The sequence below is a fragment of the Oncorhynchus tshawytscha genome, linkage group LG09 (assembly GCF_018296145.1).
Source record: "Oncorhynchus tshawytscha isolate Ot180627B linkage group LG09, Otsh_v2.0, whole genome shotgun sequence".
NCBI classification, from domain to species: Eukaryota; Metazoa; Chordata; class Actinopteri; order Salmoniformes; family Salmonidae; genus Oncorhynchus; species Oncorhynchus tshawytscha.
In genome coordinates, this window is record NC_056437.1 from 72,151,908 (window position 1) to 72,174,328 (window position 22,421).

The 22,421-nt window shown below is 41.6% G+C and overlaps 1 protein-coding gene across 1 annotated transcript; it reads left to right on the forward strand.

Annotated features, from left to right (window-relative positions):
* Nucleotides 1–9,069: 9,069 nt before the first annotated feature.
* On the forward strand, nt 9,070–11,570 carry LOC112258629 (60S ribosomal protein L19). Its single transcript, XM_024433139.2, has 6 exons — nt 9,070–9,178; nt 10,023–10,129; nt 10,289–10,411; nt 10,552–10,672; nt 11,064–11,174; nt 11,366–11,570. Exons 1-6 carry the CDS (start codon nt 9,174–9,176, stop codon nt 11,490–11,492), a joined length of 594 nt encoding a protein of 197 aa, XP_024288907.1. The 5' UTR covers nt 9,070–9,173; the 3' UTR covers nt 11,493–11,570.
* Nucleotides 11,571–22,421: the final 10,851 nt, after the last annotated feature.

Sequence of the window (22,421 nt, forward strand, 5' to 3'; positions counted from 1 at the left end):
TTTATTTTAACTTTTTTTCCACATTGTAGAAAAGTAGTGAAGACATCAAAACTACAGGGAGACAGGACGGACAGCTGATCGTCCTCGCAATGGCAGACCACATGTATCAACACCTGCACATGATCGGTACATCTGAACATCACAGCTGCGGGACAGGTAGGATGGCAACAACAACTGCCCGAGTTACACCAGGAATGCACAATCTCTCCATCAGTGCTCAGACTGTCCACAATAGGCTGAGAGAGGCTGGACTGAAGGCTTGTAGGCCTATTGTACGGCAGGTCCTCACCAGACATCACCGGCAACAACATTGTCTATGGGCACATACCCACCGTCGCTGGACCAGACAGGACTGGCAAAAAGTGCTCTTCACTGACAAATCACGGTTTTGTCTCATCAGGGGTGATGGTCGGATTCGTGTTCATCGTCGACGGAATAAGCGTTACACAAAAGCCTGTACTCAGGAGCGGGATCGATTTGGAGGCAGAGGGTCCATCATGGTCTGGGGCGGTGTGTCACAGCATCATCAGACTGAGCTTGTTGTCATTGCAGGCAATCTCAATGCTGTGCGTTACAGGGAAGACATCCTCCTCCCTCATGTGGTACCCTTCCTGCAGGCTCATCCTGACATGACCCTCCAGCATGACAATGCCACCATCCATACTGCTCGTTCTGTGCGTGATTTCCTGCAAGACAGGAATTTCAGTGTTCCTTCATGGCCAGCAAAGAGCCCGGATCTCAATCCCATTGAGCACGTCTGGGGCCTGTTGGATCAGAGGGTGAGGGCTAGGTCCATTCCCCCAGAAATGTCCGGGAACTTGCAGGTGCCTTGGTGGAAGAGTGGGGTAACATCTAACAGCAAGAATGGGCAAATCTGGTGCAGTCCATGAGGAGGAGAAGCACTGCAGTACTTAATGCAGCTGGTGGCCACACCAGATACTGACTGTTGCTTTGATTTCGACCCCCCCTTTGTTCAGGGACACATTATTCCATTTCTATTAGTCACATGTCTGTGGAACTTGCTCAGTTTATGTCTCAGTTGTTGAATCGTATGTTCATACAAATATTTACACATGTTAAGTTTGCTGAAAATAAACGCAGTTGACAGTGAGAGGACGTTTCTTTTTTTTTCTGTGTTTACTAACCAAAAAAAGTGATAAACAAATCAAAATATATTTGATATTTGATATTCTTCAAAGTAGCCACCCTTTGCCTTGATGACAGCTTTGCACACTCTTGGCATTCTCTCAACCAGCTGGAATGTATTTCAATTAATAAGTGTGCCTTTTAAAAAGTTAATTTGTGGAATTTCTTAATGAATTTGTACCAATCAGTTGTGTTGTGACAAGGTAGGTGTGGTATACAGAAGATAGCCCTATTTGGTAAAAGACCAAGTCCATATTATGGCAAGAACAACTTAAATAAGCAAAGAGAAATGGCAGTCCATCATTACTTTGAGACATGAAGGTCAGTCAATCCGAAAAATGTCAAGAACTTTTAAAGTTTCTTCAAGTGCAGTTGCAAAAACCATCAAGCGCTATGATGAAACTGGCTCTCATGAGGACCGCCACAGGAAAGGAAGACCCAGAGTTACCTCTGCTGCAGAGGATAAGTTCATTAGAGTTACTAGCCTCAGAAATTACAGCCCAAATAAATTATTCACAGTGTTCAATTAACAGACACATGTCAACATCAACTGTTCAGAGGAGACTGAGTGAATCAGGACTTCATGGTCAAATAGCTGCAAGAAAGCACTACTAAAGGACACCAATAATAAGAAGAGACGTGCTTGTGCCAAGAAACACGAGCAATGGACATTAGACCGGTGGAAATCTGTCCTATGGTCTGATGAGTCCAAATTTGAGACGTTTGCTTCCAACCGCTATGTCTTTGTGAGATGCAGAGTAGGTGAACGGATGATCTCCGCATGTGTGGTTCCCACCGTGAAGCATGGAGGTGGTGTGATCACTTTTCTGGTGACACTGTCTGTGATTTATTTAGAAGTCAAGGCACACTTAACCAGCATGGCTACCACAGCATTCTGCAGCGATACGCCATCCCATCTGATTTGCGGTTAATGGGACTATCATTTGTTTTCAACAGGAAAATGACCCAACACACCTCCAGGCTGTGTAAGGGCTATTTGACCAAGAAGGAGAGTGATGGAGTGCTGCATCAGATGACCTGGCCTCCACAATCATCCAACCTCAACCCAATTGAGATGGTTTGGGATGAGTTGGACCGCAGAGTGAAGGAAAAGCAGCCAAGTGCTCAACATATGTGAGAACTCCTTCAAGACTGTTGGAAAAGCATTCCAGGTGAAGCTGGTTGAGAGAATGCCAAGAGTGTGCAAAGCTGTCATCAAGGAAAAGGGTGGCTACTTTGAAGAATTTCAAATATTTCGATTTGCTTAATACACCTTTGGTTGATACATGATTCCATATGTGTTATTAAATAGTTCTGTCTTAACGATTATTCTACAATGTAGAAAATAGTAAATATAAAGAATGAATTGGATGAGTAGGTGTCCAAACCTTTGACTGGTACTGTACATAGATGTCCATTCATGTCCATACTGCGATGCACAGGCATACTGTAGTCCATTCCTCCTTACAGTCTGATGCACAGTAAAGGATCTGACATGGCTGAACTCAGGGGAATAATAAAGTCAAATAATATCGAAGCTTAGCAGTACAGATGTGGCCAGCTAGGTTCATCTAGAACTTTTTACTATGTTCTTACTGAATCTGACCGCCATCCTTTGTGTATTTATCAACTTCACTTCAGTATTTATTCAGTTTTCACAAATACATTTTCCCCATTATGTTTTTAAAGGCTTAATGAAAATGTCATTTTTTTGTATAAAAATAGAAGTAGCAATAACGAGTACAAAAATAAAATAGAGAGGAAATCCTGTCTGAATAAGTAGTGTTCTTCATTGGGGGAGGTGCATGAATGTAAATCACACAGGTATGTATTGAGTGTATCAGATATCAAGGTAAGACCCAGATGCAGACCGTGTCGAAGTGAAAATGTTTATTACAGCAACAAAGGTATAGGACGGCAGGCAGACAGGGTCAGGTAATTCAGAGGTGGAGCAAAGGTACAGGACGGAAGGCAGGCTCAGGCAGAGTGGTCAGGCAGGTGGGTACATGGTCAGGCAAGGGTCGAAAACCAGGAGGACGAGAAAAGAGACTGGGGAAAAGCAGGCGCTGACACAAAACCGCTGGTTTGCTTGACAAACAAGACAAACTGGCACAAACAGACAGAAACCACAGGTATAAATACTCAGGGGATAAGTGGGAAAGATGGACGACACCTGGAGGGGGGTGGGTGGAGACAATCACAAAGACAGGTGAAACAGATCAGGGTCTGACAGAGTGTAGATTGGTTTTCATCCCCTTCTTCTGTCCAGTGTAAAGTATTTATGTGAGGTCCTCATGCAAGGAATGTCCCTTTATCAGTGCAGTTCTGTGGTGTGTGTGTCCTGAGTGGCAGTGTGTGTGTGTGTGTGTGTGTGTGTAGGTTATGTGCCTTTATCAACTGGGTGGTTTGAGCCCTGAATGCTGATTGGCTTAAAGCAGTGGTATATGAGACCGTATAGCACCGGTATAGCAGAACATTTATTTTTACTGTTGTAATTACATTTGTAACCAGTATATAATAACAATAAGGCAACTCGGGGGTTCATGGAATATGGCCAATATACCATGGCTATGGGCTGTATCGAGGCACACCGCGTTGCGTCGTGCTTAAGAGCAGTCCTTAACCATGGTGTATTGGCCATATACCATGAACCCCCGAGTTGCCTCATGCCTTATTGCTTAATTGACTCATTAATTTGGGCTGCAGAAGGGCTTAGCATTCAGGTGAGATCCTTCTCTCCAGCTGTTTGCCTACTGATGTCCATTCAATTCCTGATTCAGATGACAATGTCATACAGTTATTTTTTGGTCAAGAAAATTACTACAGTAACCCATTTGGCATGCCTTCTTATCAAGAAGAGAGATGTCAGTTGCATTCTATGCTGCTGGGTAGTCTGAATGGCTTCGAGGACGTTTAAGTCAAGTCAAATCAAATCAAATTGAACATGAACAAAGCAAGCAGGTTAGCTCCCCGGCTTCACTCCTGAAGGTGAAAGCTTGTGGCAGAGGCTAGTTGCAGGTAGAAGTTTTATGGGAAAATGGCTTCAGTCTGGTCACTCCGTCTCCTCCATGTCCTCCTGTTCTACACAGCAGATAAAACATTCACGTAGTGTAGTAATCTTGAACTTAGTCTTCTCCAGACAGAATGCAGGTGGATGTTATATTTCATAACTCTCCACCCATCAGGCATTGATGCGCTTTGAAAGACTAGTCATGGCTCACATCAACACCATCATCCCGGAAACCTTAGACCTACTCCAAATCGCATACCGCCCCAACAGATCCACAGATGATGCAATCTCAACTGCACTCCACACTGCCCTTTCCCACCTGGACAAAAGGAACACATATGTGAGAATTATGACTACAGCTCAGCATTCAACACCATACTCCCATTGAAGCTCATCACTAAGCTAATCACCTTGGGACTAAACACCTCGCTCTGCAAATGGATCCCGGACTTCTTGACAGGCCACCCCCAGGTAGTAATGATAGGCAACAACACATCTGCCAAAAGGAACACATATGTGAGAATTATGACTACAGCTCAGCATTCAACACCATACTCCCATTGAAGCTCATCACTAAGCTAATCACCTTGGGACTAAACACCTCCCTCTGCAAATGGATCCTGGACTTCTTGACAGGCCACCCCCAGGTAGTAATGATAGGCAACAACACATCTGCCACGCTGCAGATGTGATCCTCAACACGGGGGCCCCTCAAGGGTGCGTGCCTAGTCCCCTTCTATACTCCCTGTTCACCCAGGACTGCATTGCCAAGCACGACTAAAACACCATCATTAAGTTTGCTAATGACACAACGGTGGCAGGCCTGATCACCGACAACGATGAGACAGTCTATAGGGAGGAGGTCAGAGACCTGGCAGTGTGGTGGCAGGACAACAACCTCTCCTGCAGCGTGAGCCAGACAAGGGAGATGATTGTGGACTACAGGAAAAGGAGGGCCGAACACACTCCCATTCGCATCTACGGGGCTGTAGTAGAGCGGGTCGAAAATGTCAAGTTCCTTGGTGTCCACATCACCAACAAACTATCATGGTCCAAACACACCAAGAAAGTCATGGGCATGACAATGCCTTTTCTGCCACAGGAGACTGAAAAGATTTGGCATGGATCCCCAGATCCTCAAATAATTCTACAGCTGCACCATTGAGAGTATCCTGACCGGCTGCATCACCACCTGGTATGGCAACTGCTCGGCGCTAATGAGGGTAGTGCGTACAGCCCAGTACATCACTGGGGCCAAGCTTCCTGCCATCCAGGACCTATATACTAGGCGGTGTCAGAGGAAGGCCTAAAAAATGGTCAAAGACTCCAGCCACCCAAGTCATAGACTGTTCTCGCTGCTACCACACGGCAAGCGGTACCAGAGCGCCAAGTCTAGGTCCTAAAAAGCTCCTTAACAGCTTTTATCCCGATCCATAAGACTGCTGAACAATTGAACATTTAATCAAATATGCCACTGGGACTATTTGCATTGACCCCCTTTGTTTTTACAATGCTGCTATTCACTGTTTATTATCTATGCATATTCACTTTACCCCTACCTGTACAAATTACCTCGACTACCCTGTACCCCTGCACATTGACTCGGTACTGGTATCCCCTGTATATAGCCTCGTTATTGTTATTTTATTGTGTTACTTTTTTCTTTCTTTTTTTCTTTCGTTTTATTTAGTCAATATTTTCTTAACTCTATTTTCTTAAAACTGCATTGTTGGTTAAGTGCTAGTAAGTAAACATTTCACTTGAATACACCTGTTGTATTTGGCTCATGTGACCAGTGGCGACCTGTCATTCATGATATATATTTTTTTTGTGGGGGGAGCTTGCTGTTTTGCATGTTATTTTTGCATTAATACGTGTCACATATCAGTTTGCAAAGAATGTAAAATAATACATATATCATTGAGTTAATTAATCAGCATACAAACATGGTCTCTTTTTTGTTTTCTTAAGTAAGGCAGCTCCAAAATGCAGGTGTTTCAGCCTAGCTCCATGCTTTCTGTGGTGGTGGGGCAAGCCAGCAGAAAATACGGAGCATTGCACCATGATTGGCTCAGTGTTCTGTCACTCATGGGGACACTACGTCACTGCCAAGTCTAAGGGTTGAGCTAGACAATTCTATTACCTTAGGTGCCTCCATAGAGTTACATTAGAACTGCTCATCCAAGAAGGCTTAAGGTCATTGGCCACAGAGAAAATTATGTCATATCACGTTATATGTACAGTAGCTTTGATTGGACTGACATGTCAATATCATACTTTCAAATCTTAGCTAGCAGTCATCATCATGAATCAAGTCGACAATCTACTGGAAAATCATTTTTAATCCTTGTCATATGAAGAGAAATAATGAAGAGAAATTATAGATAAAACATATTGGTGCTCATCGGCCATTGGACATATTCATTATACAACAAATTGGAAATCGCAAATTCAACAATCAGTAGTTTGGAAGGAATCAGTGACTAACTGCAAGCATTGCAAAGCAATCCCTAGCCTGCTATTCAGTGGAGTGGCTGTGTGGTCCCAAATCTGGGATTAAACATTTAACATTGGCCATGCTGTCAATGAAGCATGATTTGTGCCATGCTCAAAACAACTGTTAACTTGGAACTGCGAAAACTTGACTTCAGTGAGTTCAAGACAACTGAGAAGCCGGGAATAAATGTGCTCCGATTGGGAAAATACGATTTGAATGGTCATCCAACTCGAAATTGTAAATCTGGCCACTTTCTAGAGCTATGACCTGAAGATCAATGATGTCATCATGATTGAACCTTGTTTTTGTTCAGAGTTCCCAGCACCATAAATCCAGAGAATGCCAGACTTTGATGCCAAAATTTGCCCACGAAGGACTGCCGCGACACCTTCCTGTTCAAGTGAGCTCTGCAAAACAAGGTGAGTCCAAAAATGTATTGCATGCTGCTGCATAAATGATGTAATATGCCAGGGAGATATGAATACTGTAGCTAAGAAAGTAATACTAAGTGTATGTTGTGTAGTAAGATGTTAGTAGCCCATGTGCCTCACCCTAATAATTTAGTATTTTTACCCCCTCTTAATTTCGCCTACTGTTCTGACTTGGTGGTGCACATGTAGCCTATAACCTGTTTTGAGAAATGTAATCACTGAATATTGTAAGAGCTTTCATTGCCTGCTTATATGCCCCCTTTATTTATCCTACGGTTCTGACTTGGTGTACAGGGAGAACACTGTAAGAACGGCCCATGTTCTGAATTCTGCCACTGTACATTTCAAAAGTGCTAAACAAATAGTTATATTGACTACGTCCGTCCTAGCTTTTTCATTAATGTCTTGAAATTAGGGGTTGCCTCTTATCCGCTTGTCATCCCCTTATGTAATAGTTTGTACATCTCAATTGTCATTAGAAACCACATTTGTTTACTTACCTATTGTTCACCTAATACCTTTTTTTCACTATTGGTTAGAGCCTGTAAGTAAGCATTTCATGAACTGTTTCACTACCAGACAAGGCTCCGCTGATAGACAGGTGTAGCAGGGGTAAGATGTTGGAACTGCTGTTGGGACAGATTTCTGTAGGTCCTAACAGTTTGTGGGCACCGTTTGTCACCGTTATAGTGCAATTCATGTATTGTTTAGTGTTGTATTTTATAGTGGCTTTGTTGGCATGCATCCACTTTTTTTTTTTGCCCTACCAAGATTTACATGCCAAAATCGTCACTACATGTGACAAATAACATTTTATTTTATTTTATTAATTAAGAATTGTTATTGAAGTGTTTCCTGTAGCTGGTATATTGCCTCTTATTGGTGATCGATAGCCCCATCTAGTGGTCTCTTTAGCTTCATACTCTATTACAATCCTGTGTTATTTATTCAGAGGAAATGTTCACATGGTTTATGTCAAATCAATGATTGATGATATTTCTCTGTCCGCATTTCTACCTTTTGTATATAATCTAGAACATGCATGATGTTGTACTAGGTACAGATTTATTGATTTTCTGTCTTGCTTGAGCATATGCAATTATCCTTGAAATGGAAGCCAGGTGTGAGTGCTGCTGAAGATTTACACTGAGGATGGCCTGAGACCAAAACGTTTGTTTTGTTTTCACATTCCATTTATGATTTTTCGGGGCATCATGATGTTCTAATAAAAATCTTTATTTTGCATTCAAGCCTCAGTTCTGGATTTATTATTTTTCTCAACAGTGTGCGGGTCTCCATCTCTTTCAGATCAGAGAGGAAATCACACAATGCATTCATGTCACACGAACTTCGCTTCAACTTTAGGGTCTCCTTCAAGGTGGTGGAAAAAGTACTCAGTTGTCATACTTGTTTAAAATTAAAGATACCTTAATAGAAAATGACTCATGTAAAAGTCAGCCAGTAAAATACTACTTGAGAAAAGTCGAAAAGTATCTTGCTTTAAATGTACTTAAGTACAGGGATGGGGAAAACTACTAAATTGTCATACTTGAGTAAAAGTAAATGCTATATATCAAATATTTTCACATATGTTTTCAGAGGTGATCTGATTGGTCAAAAGACCAATTAATGGGGGGAAAAGATCACAATTGGGCTGCTTATCTAAACGTAGCCTTTACAGACGTTTCCTCTGACAGTGTAAATCAGCTGTTAACGGTCTTAATCTTTGGCTTCGACATTGTTCTCCTGTGAGGAGTAGTGAGCTGCATTTTGTATGATTTCACCCACAATGCAGTGCGAAATCCCTACCCACCTTTGGAATATACTATTATTCCCAGATAAGGGGAGAACATATTTTCTATTTACGTTATCTTATGATTTCAGACAATATTGCTCTCTCTTACTTTCGCTCTATCTACCAATTAGTACTTTAATGCTAACACTTCACATGAAAAATATTATATGTGTGTCATATTCCGTTTATTTCACAAAATAATCGCTGTATATCTCATTTTGGATTCTCCTGTAGCTTTAATGGTACGGCCCTGTCCGTCCCTCGACTCTTCCTTTTTCTATTGCAGTAGCAGCCATGAGGTAAGCCAACCGACTTTGTGCGAGTCCAAATTCGCATATTTTTTATAAAATAAACATGAATTGCCCATTAAACGTTTACTAAGGTTGTACCAACGTTTTTACGCGACACTACCGTCAAAGTCCCTTAACAATTGTCATCTTGGCAAAGCTACATTTCATTTAAATGTGCCGCACGATGTTCCGAGCCAGGGAGGCCATGTTGTCGACCAAGATTTCTGAGACGAGGCATTCAGGCCTAACGTTAAACAAATGCGAGTTAAACCCCTTTGCTATCATAACTGACTAGATTACGATCGTTTAAAACATCGTCTGATTCCCATATTGTTACTATCAACGATATCCATGTTCCATATAATCTGAGTGTTGACATTTGGTCTACCACATTTTGTTAGCATTTGCCAGCTAACTTTACCTACACCTACTTGGAGAATGGTCTCCCGATTTTGACTGATTTTCCCCAGTGCTTTGTATTAGCGAACTGGTTACTTGTGTCTTGTAAGATTCGGTGTCAACCATGTCACTTTCTAAGAACCGTAACCGTGTGGATGATATTTAGCTATACGACTATAGTAGTTAACGTTACTAGCCCGACGTCGAGTAACGTTAGCCCAGTTGCAGCCAAGGTAACTCTTTAGTCATTAGCATCTAACTAGCTCTACCGTCTAACAATGAACCCGGAGTTATAAAGGATAATATGATGATTCTGAGAATGGTTTCGCAAACTATGCTCAAATTTGTGATTAGCCCATGTTCACACTACAAACATTTAAGTTATGTTGTTAGCAACATGGTTATGCGTTACACACAATGTAATGCGTTAGCTAACTCTTCATTTCTAACCCAGCATGCTCAGGCTTCAAAAGAGGCTTGCCTCCAGCGTCCTGCGCTGTGGCAAGAAGAAGGTATGGCTGGACCCCAACGAGACCAATGAGATTGCTAACGCCAACTCCCGTAAGGATTCAGCCAATTTGTGTTTTGCACATTATTCTGGTACTATGTGATGAAGTTAATGTAGCCTGTGCATAATTTACCCAGTAGTTGACTGAATATTTATTTGTTTTGCTGTAAATTCACCTGCTTTGTCTAACCCCTGTTTTCTGTCCCCCTCAGGCCAGCAGATCCGTAAACTGGTAAAGGATGGTCTTATCATCCGCAAGCCTGTCACGGTGCACTCTCGTGCCCGCTGCCGCAAGAACACGCTGGCGCGTCGCAAGGGAAGGCACACAGGAATCGGTGAGTGAATGCTGTAGTAGCTATATCGACTAGTGATGTTTTTATTTACGTAACTGATTTTTACTGAAAACAGGATTGTGAATTATGGGGTGTATTAATCTCAGGCCTAACACCATCCTTTCCTCTGCTCACCCTACCAGGTAAGAGAAAGGGTACAGCCAACGCCCGTATGCCAGAGAAGCTGTCTTGGATGCGTCGCATGAGAATCCTGCGTCGTCTTCTCCGTCGCTACAGGGAGTCCCATAAGATTGACAGGCACATGTAAGTTCTCCACATCCACCCTCGAGTATACAGATTCACAAGGCATAGCAACTCCTATTGTGTCCATTTCAAGGATGTCTCTTGCACACGGATTATGTTGAACTAGCTAACTCTACTAGCCTAGGCTGAACTTGCTAGCGATAATGGCTAACAATCAACCGAGTTATAATGGTAAAAATGTTTCCGGAGAATAGTTTTGCAAACTTTGTTGAAGTTTGATGTCATGTTTCTCTTGGCTATCTGATTAACCCCTGTTCAAATTCCTATTTGATTTAGGAAGGAATTTCAAATGTAGTTCATTAATTGCTAAATTATTCATTTTGTATTTATTGAATTGTTTAAAGCGTATTGTAGATTAATTTGCTCATCTTGTTTTGCCCCTTCCCCGCAGGTACCACAGTCTCTACCTTAAGGTGAAGGGTAATGTGTTCAAGAACAAGCGTATCCTCATGGAGCACATCCACAAGCTGAAGGCAGACAAGGCCCGCAAGAAGCTTCTGTGGTAAGTCTAAAACTATAACTCCCATCTGCCTTAGACTTTTCTATGGGCAATGTTTTGTATTAGTGGAGAAGGAACTGACCTGATGAGCACTTGAAAGCAGATCTTTATATGGGAGTGTTTATAGATGGTAAGATGTACATTTGTGTTCAGCCAAAAGATAAGTTGGTGTTTGACCACTTTTCTCTCTGCAGTGACCAGGCTGAGGCCCGTCGTTCCAAGACAAAGGAGGCCCGTAAGCGCAGAGAGGAGCGCCTGGCAGCAAAGAAAGAGGAGATCATCAAGACTCTGTCAAAGGAGGAGGAGACCACCAAGAAGTAAACAGCTTCTTGTCCCTGGCATGCACCTCCTGCCCTTCCCTCTGTCAAGTGATGACAATAAAAAGTGTATGAAAGACAACCCTGAGTCCACTCTTACTTGATCACACCTGTGATGTACACTACCTGACATGGTTTCATGGGTTTATCAATTGTGAACTGTCATTGGATTACTTCTATTTACAAGGATATAACCTGTCCTACACAATGACATTGTGTGATTGATCTCACTGTTTTTCCTCAGTCCGGACTTTTCAAAAAGCTTGTAGGAAATTGACAGGACAAGCCTTACATGACCTTACATTTGCTGTATGACGAGCTAAGAATCTTGGTATTTTTATTAACTTGTGAATCCACATTGTTGAGCTATGAGGACAGTTGGTAAAACTGTCTCGTCACATGTGCCACAAGGTGTTAGAATGTGATAAGTGTTGGTGATATTCAAGTGGTTTGGATATGCGGGGTGTGGTTGTATGTGGTACCCTTTATTGTCTTGACAGTATCCCTACCCTTTTCAAATCAAATTTTATTAGTCACATGCACGTGGTTAGCAGCTGTTAATGCGAATGTAGGGCAATGCTTGAGTCTAGTTTCAACAGTACAGCAATATCTACAAATTCCACAACTACCCAATACACACATCTAAGTAAAGGAATGGAATAAGAATGTACTTTTCAGCTGTACAACAGCTGACTCATCTAAAGCCAATGGTGAAATTGTTTATTTGAAATTATCAAACATTTGCAAGTACAAAATGAAAAGCTGTATGACTTGTGCACTTTCAATCCTTTTAGTGGGGTTTACTCTGGAATAAGCTATCGTTACATCAACCCTGGTAGGACTACCTGTTGTACAAAACAGATCCTGTAAGAATCATTGCTACGATCTCATGGTCACTGTGGCACCTACTTCGCAACACTAGTCAGTCTATGACTCCCATTGTGTTATGGGATTTTTATCTATAATGACTAAATGAGGTATACTGCACTATAACTGGCAAGAATTCTACCCTGTCTTGTGTTAATGTTTGTTAATTAGGAAGGGGTTATAATGGCATGTAGCTAGGAAGAAAGGAATGTATGTGGAGATAAGAGGACAGGGAGGGCTCCTCCAGGGTTATGGTGTCTGGGGGAGCCTGGAACTGTCAGCTGAGGGGTTATAAACTGTGGTTAGACTGAGAAAATCCATGTTGGTGTGTATGTATGTGCGTCGTTTAGGATGGTAGAAGAAGGAATGTATTTGTGAAAACTTGAGAGCTCTCGCAAATAAATTGGAAGCCTGCCTCTGTCGTCTGAAGGTAGTACTGCACGGGCCGGTCTTAACCCGTTATTCAAAGACCTGGCCCCTGAAAATTGGGGTTTAAAAAAACAGGCCGAGATAGATATATATATATATATCTAAGGTTGACAGAGACGGTGACGGAATCTCACGAACATTGCTTTTCCCAGCCTACAAACAAGCTCAGTAAAACTTTATTTGGGGAATTGACGGTCGGGCTACATTTGGAGAAATATGGTTAATGACTCTTGTGTGGTTTGGGCGTTGATTTTTAAAAATCCATGGGGCATTCTGATCTGGTGACCTGTCTTTAGAATTTTGTGTAGAGAACCCTGATACAGGTAGTGTCCTATGCAATTGGAAGACAGGAATTTGATTTAGAAGCCACCTAGGAAGGGAAAAGTCCTCAGCGACTTAGGTCCGAAACGACTTAAGTTATCTGCACTACCAGTGTAAACTAATTAATATTGAGATCTAAGGTGGAACCTGATCAAGAGTATATTAGTGGGTCAATTAAGAGACCAGATATAGGGGGCTATTACAAATGAATGTAAACTATTTGTGAACCTAGGGAAACTAACGGAAAGGGGGTATATACGTAGATTGTGAGAATATACCGTAGGACAAAATTATAGTAAGAATATCAGCAAGGGAAAGGTTCATTAACAAGTCAAGAGTCATAAGGAACGATAATTCGCTCACGTGTGAGACCTAATAACTTATCAAGAGTCACAATAGTAACTATTCCTAAATTCTGATAGAAGAGAGCGAGATTAATGAGAATCCTCGCTGAGGAAAAGCTTGGGCTTTTAAATTAGGGCTATTTTTGTAGTCTCGGTGCTGGATTTTACGAATACAGACAATTGTAAAAATAGGTTTATTTTGCGGAGAGTCTTCGCTATCCAAATAGCATGTGTGGTTCGGTGGTAAAATTCTCACGGGAGGCCCGGGTTCAGTTCCCGGGAAATGCTTTTACTAAAATCAGAGTTTTTGATTGTATTTAAACTATTTGTATGTTTTGCCTAGAAAGTTTAGTCGCTAGTGTTTGTATAAGATATAAACTGAACGTTTTAAATAGTTTGTTTGGTTCAAATTGAAAGACTAATTCATTCAACTTAAAATAAGGGCGAAGCGAATTTTGATGCAAGAAGATGTCTGTTTGAATAATGTATTGGGTATGGAGTCGTAATTAAAATGCTGAAAGTAAGGAAGAGGGTTAGTTGCTGTGTTGGCTACTAATTGTCAGGGTAAATTGCTAGAAGCAGGTAGATTGTTGTGGAATAACGTAAAACTGCGTCATTACATTGGATATACAATAACATTACTCAAATTGTTTTGACCGTTGTTCAGATACACTCTTTTCTGTACTTCTGGCAGTACAATTTTGATTGAGAGATGTTGATTGATGTTGTCCAACATTTGTGATAAATTGGGGTTTGGTTTATCGAACCCGTACTACTGCTGCTGCAGACAGCCAACAATAATTTGCAATTCATTGAAAGTTGCTGCTGCTTGGGCTGGGCTGAGCGCCTGTTAATGACATCACTCACAATGCACTTTTGTCGCCACGGCAATGATGTTGTGACTGAGGGTGACAGAGAAAATTTTTGTGTCATTTAGAAGGAAAATGTGTGCATTACTGCTTTGAGTCACTTTTCAGAAGTTTATAAAAATTTCCAAATACATTTTTCCAAATACATTTGCAAAAGTAGCTGTATATCTTCAGGGTAGTCTGAAAAGATGCTAAAACTAGCAACAAAATCACGAGGTGGCCATCATTGATTGGTGGCGTTCATTGGGCTATATTTGGCTGTAAGAAAGGGGGATCTGAATGTTTGAACCGTAAAACATTGTGGGTTGTGCCATGGCGGAGATCTTTGTAGGCTATACTCAGCCTTGTCTCAGGATGGTAAGTTGGTGGTTGACGGTATCCCTCTAGTGGTGTGGGGGCTGTGCTTTGGCAAAGTGGGTGGGGTTATATCCTTCCTGTTTGGCCCTGTCCGGGGGTGTCCACGGATGGGGCCACAGTGTCTCCCGACCCCTCCTGTCTCAGCCTCCAGTATTTATGCTGCAGTAGTTTATGTGTCGGGGGGCTAGGGTCAGTTTGTTATATCTGGAGTACTTCTCCTGTCCTATTCGGTGTCCTGTGTGAATTTAAGTGTGCTCTCTCTAATTCTCTCTTTCTTTCTCTCTCTCGGAGGACCTGAGCCCTAGGACCATGCCTCAGGACTATCTGACATGATGACTCCTTGCTGTCCCCAGTCCACCTGGCCGTGCTGCTGCTCCAGTTTCAACTGTTCTGCCTTATTATTATTATTGGACCATGCTGGTCATTTATGAACATTTGAACATCTTGGCCATGTTCTGTTATAATCTCCACCCGGCACAGCCAGAAGAGGACTGGCCACCCCACATAGCCTGGTTCCTCTCTAGGTTTCTTCCTAGGTTTTGGCCTTTCTATGGAGTTTTTCCTAGCCACCGTGCTTCTACACCTGCATTGCTTGCTGTTTGGGGTTTTAGGCTGGGTTTCTGAACAGCACTTTGAGATATCAGCTGATGTACGAAGGGCTATATAAATACATTTGATTTGATTTGATAATGTATTCTGGTGGTAATTGATTCTTGGTTTGTTTATTTGTTTACTGTTTATTGTAGATTTTAGGTGTTGATTTTACTTAATTTAACACAGTATTATCTGATGTGTTTTGAGTAGGATTCCTTCTTCCGGGACAGATGGAATTTATCTAATTTATGTAAGTTGAAGGAGCCATGGGAGAACACGTTTACATTTTTGTTGAATGCCTGGGATTGAATTGCTGATTTCTTACGCTGAGAAATGTACTGCATTTGCGACAGAGGAAAAAAGTATTACATTTAGATAGTAATGATATCAGGATAGTTGTATCTAAGGGTAGCATGTTCACTTAAGCATACATATACATTGACGTTGATTAAAACTTCTGATTAATGATTTGAGGTAAAGAGGAATTATCATTAGGTTTGGAGAACTGGAATCAATAGGATCCGGGGGTCAATCTCTCTGACGTAAATTCCCTAACCCCGTCATTTCATCCCTGTGTTTGTTCATAGAAGTGGAAGTGTGTCTGGCCTCTAGCTGATGATGTGTTCTCTGGGAGAGGGTGGGGCTTTACAGGTATGCTGGCCGTCCTGAGCTATCTGATTGTGGGAGCCATATTCCTGATACACCATGAACCCCCCGAGGAGGCCGAAAAGGGTAACTGGACTCATATGGTAGATGAGGGAAATTTGATTTTACCAAAGCATCTTAAGAGTTCACTGAAACTGAATAGTAAGGAAGTGAGAGTGGAGTTGGGGAAGGATATCTCAGTTGTGTTCTATGTAGACCAATTGGGGTCCTTCACTCCTTGGCAGTCTAGAACAATGGGTCTCTGGGGAAGGTATTTGTGTAAACCACAGTGTAATTCATGGAATCAAGTCATAGCTCACACTGAGAAGGGTGGCTATGCAAACCCACACACTCAATATGGGAACAGATGGAGTTTAGTAAAGGTGGGAGTTTTGGGCTGTTTTCCGGAGCAGGGGTGGTATTGTATAAAGGTATGAATTACCATTAAAACTGTAAAGATCCAGGATCTTGGATTATGGTATATTGGTTTTGATCAGTCTTTAACGGATTATATGGTACCATTCCAGGTGACAGAGGTCAAAGCTGGTAAGGATACTATGGGCAGCCAGAGGTTAATCAGTTTCCCTAACACAACTGGTAATCCTAGTGTAATCATCCAGGGCCAAGGACCGGTGCAAATAGTTCAGACAAAATACTTTAAAGAAGTGATAGAGTTGGAGACTGGGTTTAGAGATTCCAACCTCTGGTTAGAGTGGATTCAATATACGGCCAGATCAGTAGCTAAAGAAGAATGCTATGCCTGTGCCACAGGATGGTATGAGAATGAATGTATTTGTGAAAACTTAAGAGCACTCGCAAATAAATTGGGATCTGATCAATTGTGAACTGGGAATTCTGTCTGTTTTATTTAAGACCAGAACTTTACAAACTCTGGGTATCAGACAGATAAATATAATTGGAATTTATGAACACTGATTAAATAATTACATGACACATTGTTAGCCAAATATGATTATGTATCAGTTGGGCAACTTTTCTATGCCATTTGAGAATTGTGTCCATATTTTAATTTACTAGGCAAGTTGGTGAAGAACAAATCTTATTTACAATGACGATCTAGGAACAGTGACGGCCTGAACTGCCTTGTTCAGAGGCAGAACGACAGATTTTTACCTTGTCAGCTCGAAGAGTCCATCTAGCAACCGTTTGGTTACTGGCCGAATACTAACGACTAGGCTACCTGCCGCCCATAGAATGTTTCTTTATGGGAAGAGGAGGGGATCATGGAGCGTATATTCAAATAGCCATTTTAATTTAGGATAAATCAAAATGGGTCAGACCTTTTTACAGTGGGACAAAAAAGTATTTAGTTAGCCACCAATTGTGCAAGTTCTCCCACTTAAAAAGATGAGAGAGGCCTGTAATTTTCATCGTAGGTACACTTCAAGTATAACAGACAAAATGAGAAAAAAATCCAGAAAATCATATTGTAGTATTTTTAATGAATTTATTTGCAAATTATGGTGGAAAATAAGCATTTGGTCACCTACAAATAAGCAGGATTTCTGGCTCTCACGGACCTGTAACTTCTTCTTAAAGAGGCTCCTCTGTCCTCCACTCGTTACCTGTATTAATGGCACCTGTTTGAACTTGTTATCAGTATAAAAGACACCTGTGCACAACCTCAAACAGTCACACTCCAAACTCCACTATGGCCAAGACTAAAGAGCTGTCAAAGGACACCAGAAACAAAATTGTAGACCTGCACCAGGCTGGGAAGACTGAATCTGCAATAGGTGACATACAAGACCACTGATAATCTCCCTCGATCTGGGGATCCACGCAAGATCTCAAAATGATCACAAGAATGGTGAGCAAAAATCCCAGAACCACACAGGGGGACCTAGTGAATGACCTGCAGAGAGCTGGGACCAAAGTAACAAAGCCTACCATCAGTAACACACTACTCCGCCAGGGACTCAAATCCTGCAGTGCCAGACGTGTCCCCCTGCTTAAGCCAGTACATGTCCAGGCCCGTCTGAAGTTTGCTAGAGAGTATTTGGATGATCCAGAAGAAGATTGGGAGAATGTCATATGGTCAGATGAAACCAAAATATAACTTTTTAGTAAAAACTCAACTCGTCATGTTTGGAGGACAAAGAATACTGAGTTGCATCCAAAGAACACCATACCTACTGTGAAGCATGGGGGTGGAAACATCATGCTTTGGGGCTGTTTTTCTGCAAAGGGACCAGGACGACTGATCCGTGTAAAGGAAAGAATGAATGGGGCCATGTATCGTGAGATTTTGAGTGAAAACCTCCTTCCGTCAGCAAGGGCATTGAAGATGAAACGTGGCTGGGTCTTTCAGCATGACAATGATCCCAAACACACCGCCCGGGCAACGAAGGAGTGGCTTCGTAAGATGCATTTCAAGGTCCTGGAGTGGCCTAGCCAGTCTCCAGATCTCAACCCCATAGAAAATCTTTGGAGGGAGTTGAAAGTCCGTGTTGCCCAGCAACAGCCCCAAAACATCACTACTCTAGAGGAGATCTGCATGGAGGAATGGGCCAAAATACCAGCAACAGTGTGTGAAAACCTTGTGAAGACTTACAGAAAACGTTTGACCTCTGTCATTGCCAACAAAGGGTATATAACAAAGTATTGAGATAAACTTTTGTTATTGACCAAATAGTTATTTTCTACCATAATTTGCAAATAAATTCATAAAAAACCTACAATGTGATTTTCTGGATTTTTTTCCCTAATTTCGTCTGTCATAGTTGAAGTGTGCCTATGATGAAAATTACAGGCCTCTCTCATCTTTTTAAGTGGGAGAACTTGCACAGTTGGTGGCTGACTAAATACTTTTTTGTCCCACTGTATGCTGATTTAGTTGAACAATTATATTTTAAAGGTCAGCCTTACACTGCAATTTTAGATTTGATTATTTTAGCAGACTCATGCAGAGTGACTTATAGTTAGTGCATATGTCACCTATGATTATATTTAGTCATTTTCCCTACTTAGGCTCTTTAATATTTATTAATTTAGTGTGCTGGGTTTTGGTTTTCTTATGTGACTTCCTTTGAATTGTTTAATCCCATTTGAACATTTTCATGTGAATGAGTGTTAATTAGGGACCTAATGGGTATGGGGGGTTAATGAGCTGCCCCTGCACAAAGGAAGCCCTCAAAATACATGTTTCGCACCTGAATGTGCTGAATGAAGACCAGTGAAAGATCTGTTCAATGTTATGTCTAGTTGCCAAAATTTTAACGAACATGAAAGTGGTTTGGAGAGAGAAATCCTGTGGAGGTGGTTGAGCAACACTGGACTGTTACTGGCGCAGAGATGTCTGGAAAGGTAGAGGGGTAAGAAGACGGGATGGAGTAGAGTGGGAACAGTTGGAGGTAGAGTAGTGAGAGTAAAGGTTAAGAAGAGGAAGCATGAGGAGTCTTTGGAGTTCTTGTCGGAGGAGAGTTGCGATGAGGGATTTTCGGTTCGCAGTGTTGTACTGAGATAAGTGGAGTTCATGGTGTTGGTGAAATTTAAGGACGAGGATGGGGTCACTGCGGTGAGTCTGATCAAGTTGACCAGGGGATTTGGAGAGAAAAGTAGTAGAGGTTGATTCTGCTAAAGTTCTTCGTATGAGAAGGCTCACAAACTCAAGCAGGTATGTAAACGTGTGGTTGATAGTGGCATGCCGGATCAAACTGGAAGGGAGTTATTATAGAAGTTTAAGAAATTGTTAACATGAAAGAAATAAAGGACCACTTGAAGGGAGGCTCACTTATTGAGGCAAAATGCCTCCAGATGGATTAAATAAATACAAATTACTAATTGAATGTATGTAAACTTCTGACCCACTGGGAATATGATGAAAGAAATACTAATTACTAATTTAATGTATATAAACTTCTGACCCACTGGGAATGTGATGAAAGAAATAAAAGCTTAAATAAATCATTCTCTCTGCTATTATTCTGACATTTCACATTCTTAAAATAAAGTGGTGATCATAGCTGACCTAGGACAGGGAATTAAATGTCAGGAATTGTGAAAAACTGAGTTTAAATGTATTTGGCTAAGGTGTATGTAAACTTCTGACTTCAACTGTATATAGTGCTGTTAAGGGTAGCGTCTGGATCACCAGTTCAGACATCTTTTAAAAAGCTAGATATAATCCAGGCCCAAGCCCAAAGAGTATGTTTTGCCGCAAGGGCAGGGGCCCCCGCAATCCAAACTCTCTTAGGCCCCCCAAAAGGCTCAAGCTGGCCCCTATGATGTTACTGATGAAGCTTTCTTCACCCTCTCCAGAAGTGGCCTGCTATGACAAGACTGCTGAGGCAACGACTACTGCATCAGAACACCACGATGCTGACGCGACCAACGCTCCATGCCAAACAACTATGGACTCTAGTGGTGTGAGTGTGCCCCAGCCTGTCTTTCTGTTTTGTTTTACTTTTATCATCTAACCCCCTTTTTTTAATAATAAGAACGGTACTAAAGAACCGTAAACACTGTGTGGTATTGGGATTAAGAGAACTTTGGTTTTTGACTTAGTTTGGCGAGACAACCACATCATAGTAAGTACATTTTTCTCAAAGTAGTTATCAGCAAATTCTGTTCTAGTAGAAAAAGTGCAAGTGTTATTCCAACATTTGTGCACAAAGACCGCAGAAGCTGAAGGAGGGGGCTCTATCCTTCCTACTAAACGCTCCTCCCGTAGTCACAAAGTAGTAATTTGTGTGCAAGGCATATGGGACCAAATACTAAAGTTTTGAGTACTTTAATACACTAGAAGTTAATTTGTCCAAATGACTTCAAATGGGGGACTAGGTGCATAGTGTTTAAAACAGATATTAATGCAAATACCTTCAAAAGGTGACTACTGTCGCCTCATATGAAACATTTAATCTAAAATGCTGGTATATAGAGCCAAATGGAAAATGTTAACTGTACAAATGCATTTGCTTGGCTAAGCTATTCACAAACATCACATCCACTCTGTGGCTCACTTATCTACCCAGCGACTTCTCAAATGCTACTATTTTAGATTTTTTTTTTTGTCAGCACCCTTACTTCCCACGGCTATGCCCCCTGATACAATTTTTTGGGGGTCGTGAAAGGCCTATTATCATTGTCATATCGCCGTTGATTGTGCTGATGGAAGACCAGGTAAAGTAGGCGATGCAGTTTGGGGTGAACAATAACACTGACATACTGGATTTGTTTGACAGACCAAAGCGTGGATCCTCAACGACAAGTGGAGGAGCATGCCGGCATCTGAAGTCTACAAGAAAAGACTGTTCGGAATTGTAGTGGATGAGGTCCATGTAGCCTATAAATAAATGATAAGTATTAGAGGTCGACCGATTAATCGAACTGGCCGATTAATTAGGGCCCATTTCAAGTTTTCATAACAATCGGAAATCGGTAATTTTGGGTGCCGATTTCCGATTAAAAAAATATATTTTTACATTTTTTTATACTTTTATTTAACTAGGCAGGTCAGTTAAGAACACATTCTTATTTTCAATGACGGCCTAGGAACGGTGGGTTAACTGCCTTGTTCAGATTTTCACCTTGTTAGCTCAGGGGTTCCAATCTTGCAACCGTACAGTTAACTAGTCCAACGCTCTAACCATTGCACTCCATGAGGAGCCTGCCTGTTACGCGAATGTAGTAGAAGCCAAGGTAAATTGCTAGCTAGCATTAAACTTATCTTATAAAAAACAATCAATCATAATCACTAGTTATAACTACTAATCCAGTTTAGCAGGCAATATTAACCAGGTGAAATTGTGTCATTTCTCTTGCGTTCAATTGCAAGCAGAGTCAGGGTATATGTAACAGTTTGGGCTGCCTGGCTCATTGTGAACTAATTTGCCAGAATTGTACGTAATTATGACATAACATTGAAGGTTGTGCAATGTAACAAGAATATTAAGACTTAGGGATGCCACCTGTTAGATAAAATACCGAAACGGTTCCATATTTCACTGAAATAATAAACGTTTTGTTTTCGAAATGATAGTTTCCGGATTCGACCATATTAATGACCAAAGGCCCGTATTTCTGTGTGCTATTATGTTATAATTAAGTCTGATTTGATAGAGCAGTCTGACTGAGCAGCAGCAGGCCCGTAATCATTCATTCAAACAGCACAAACTTTGTGCGTTTTGCCAGCAGCTCTTCACAAGCACAGCGCTGTTTATAACTTCAAGCCTATCAGCCTAATGGCTGGTGTAACCAATGTGAAATGGCTAGCTAGTTAGCTGGGTGTGCGCTAATACCGTTTCAAACGTCACTCGCTTTTAGATATGGAGTAGTTATTCCCCTTGCGCTGCAAGGGCTGCGGCTTTTGTGGAGCGATGGGTAAACGCTCCTTCGAGTGTGGCTGTTGTCGATGTGTTTCTGGTTCGAGCCCAGGTAGGGGCAAGGAGAGAAGCTATACTGTTACACTGGCAATACTATAGTGCCTATAAGAACATCCAATAGTCAAAGGTATATGAAATACAAATGGTATAGAGAGAAATATGC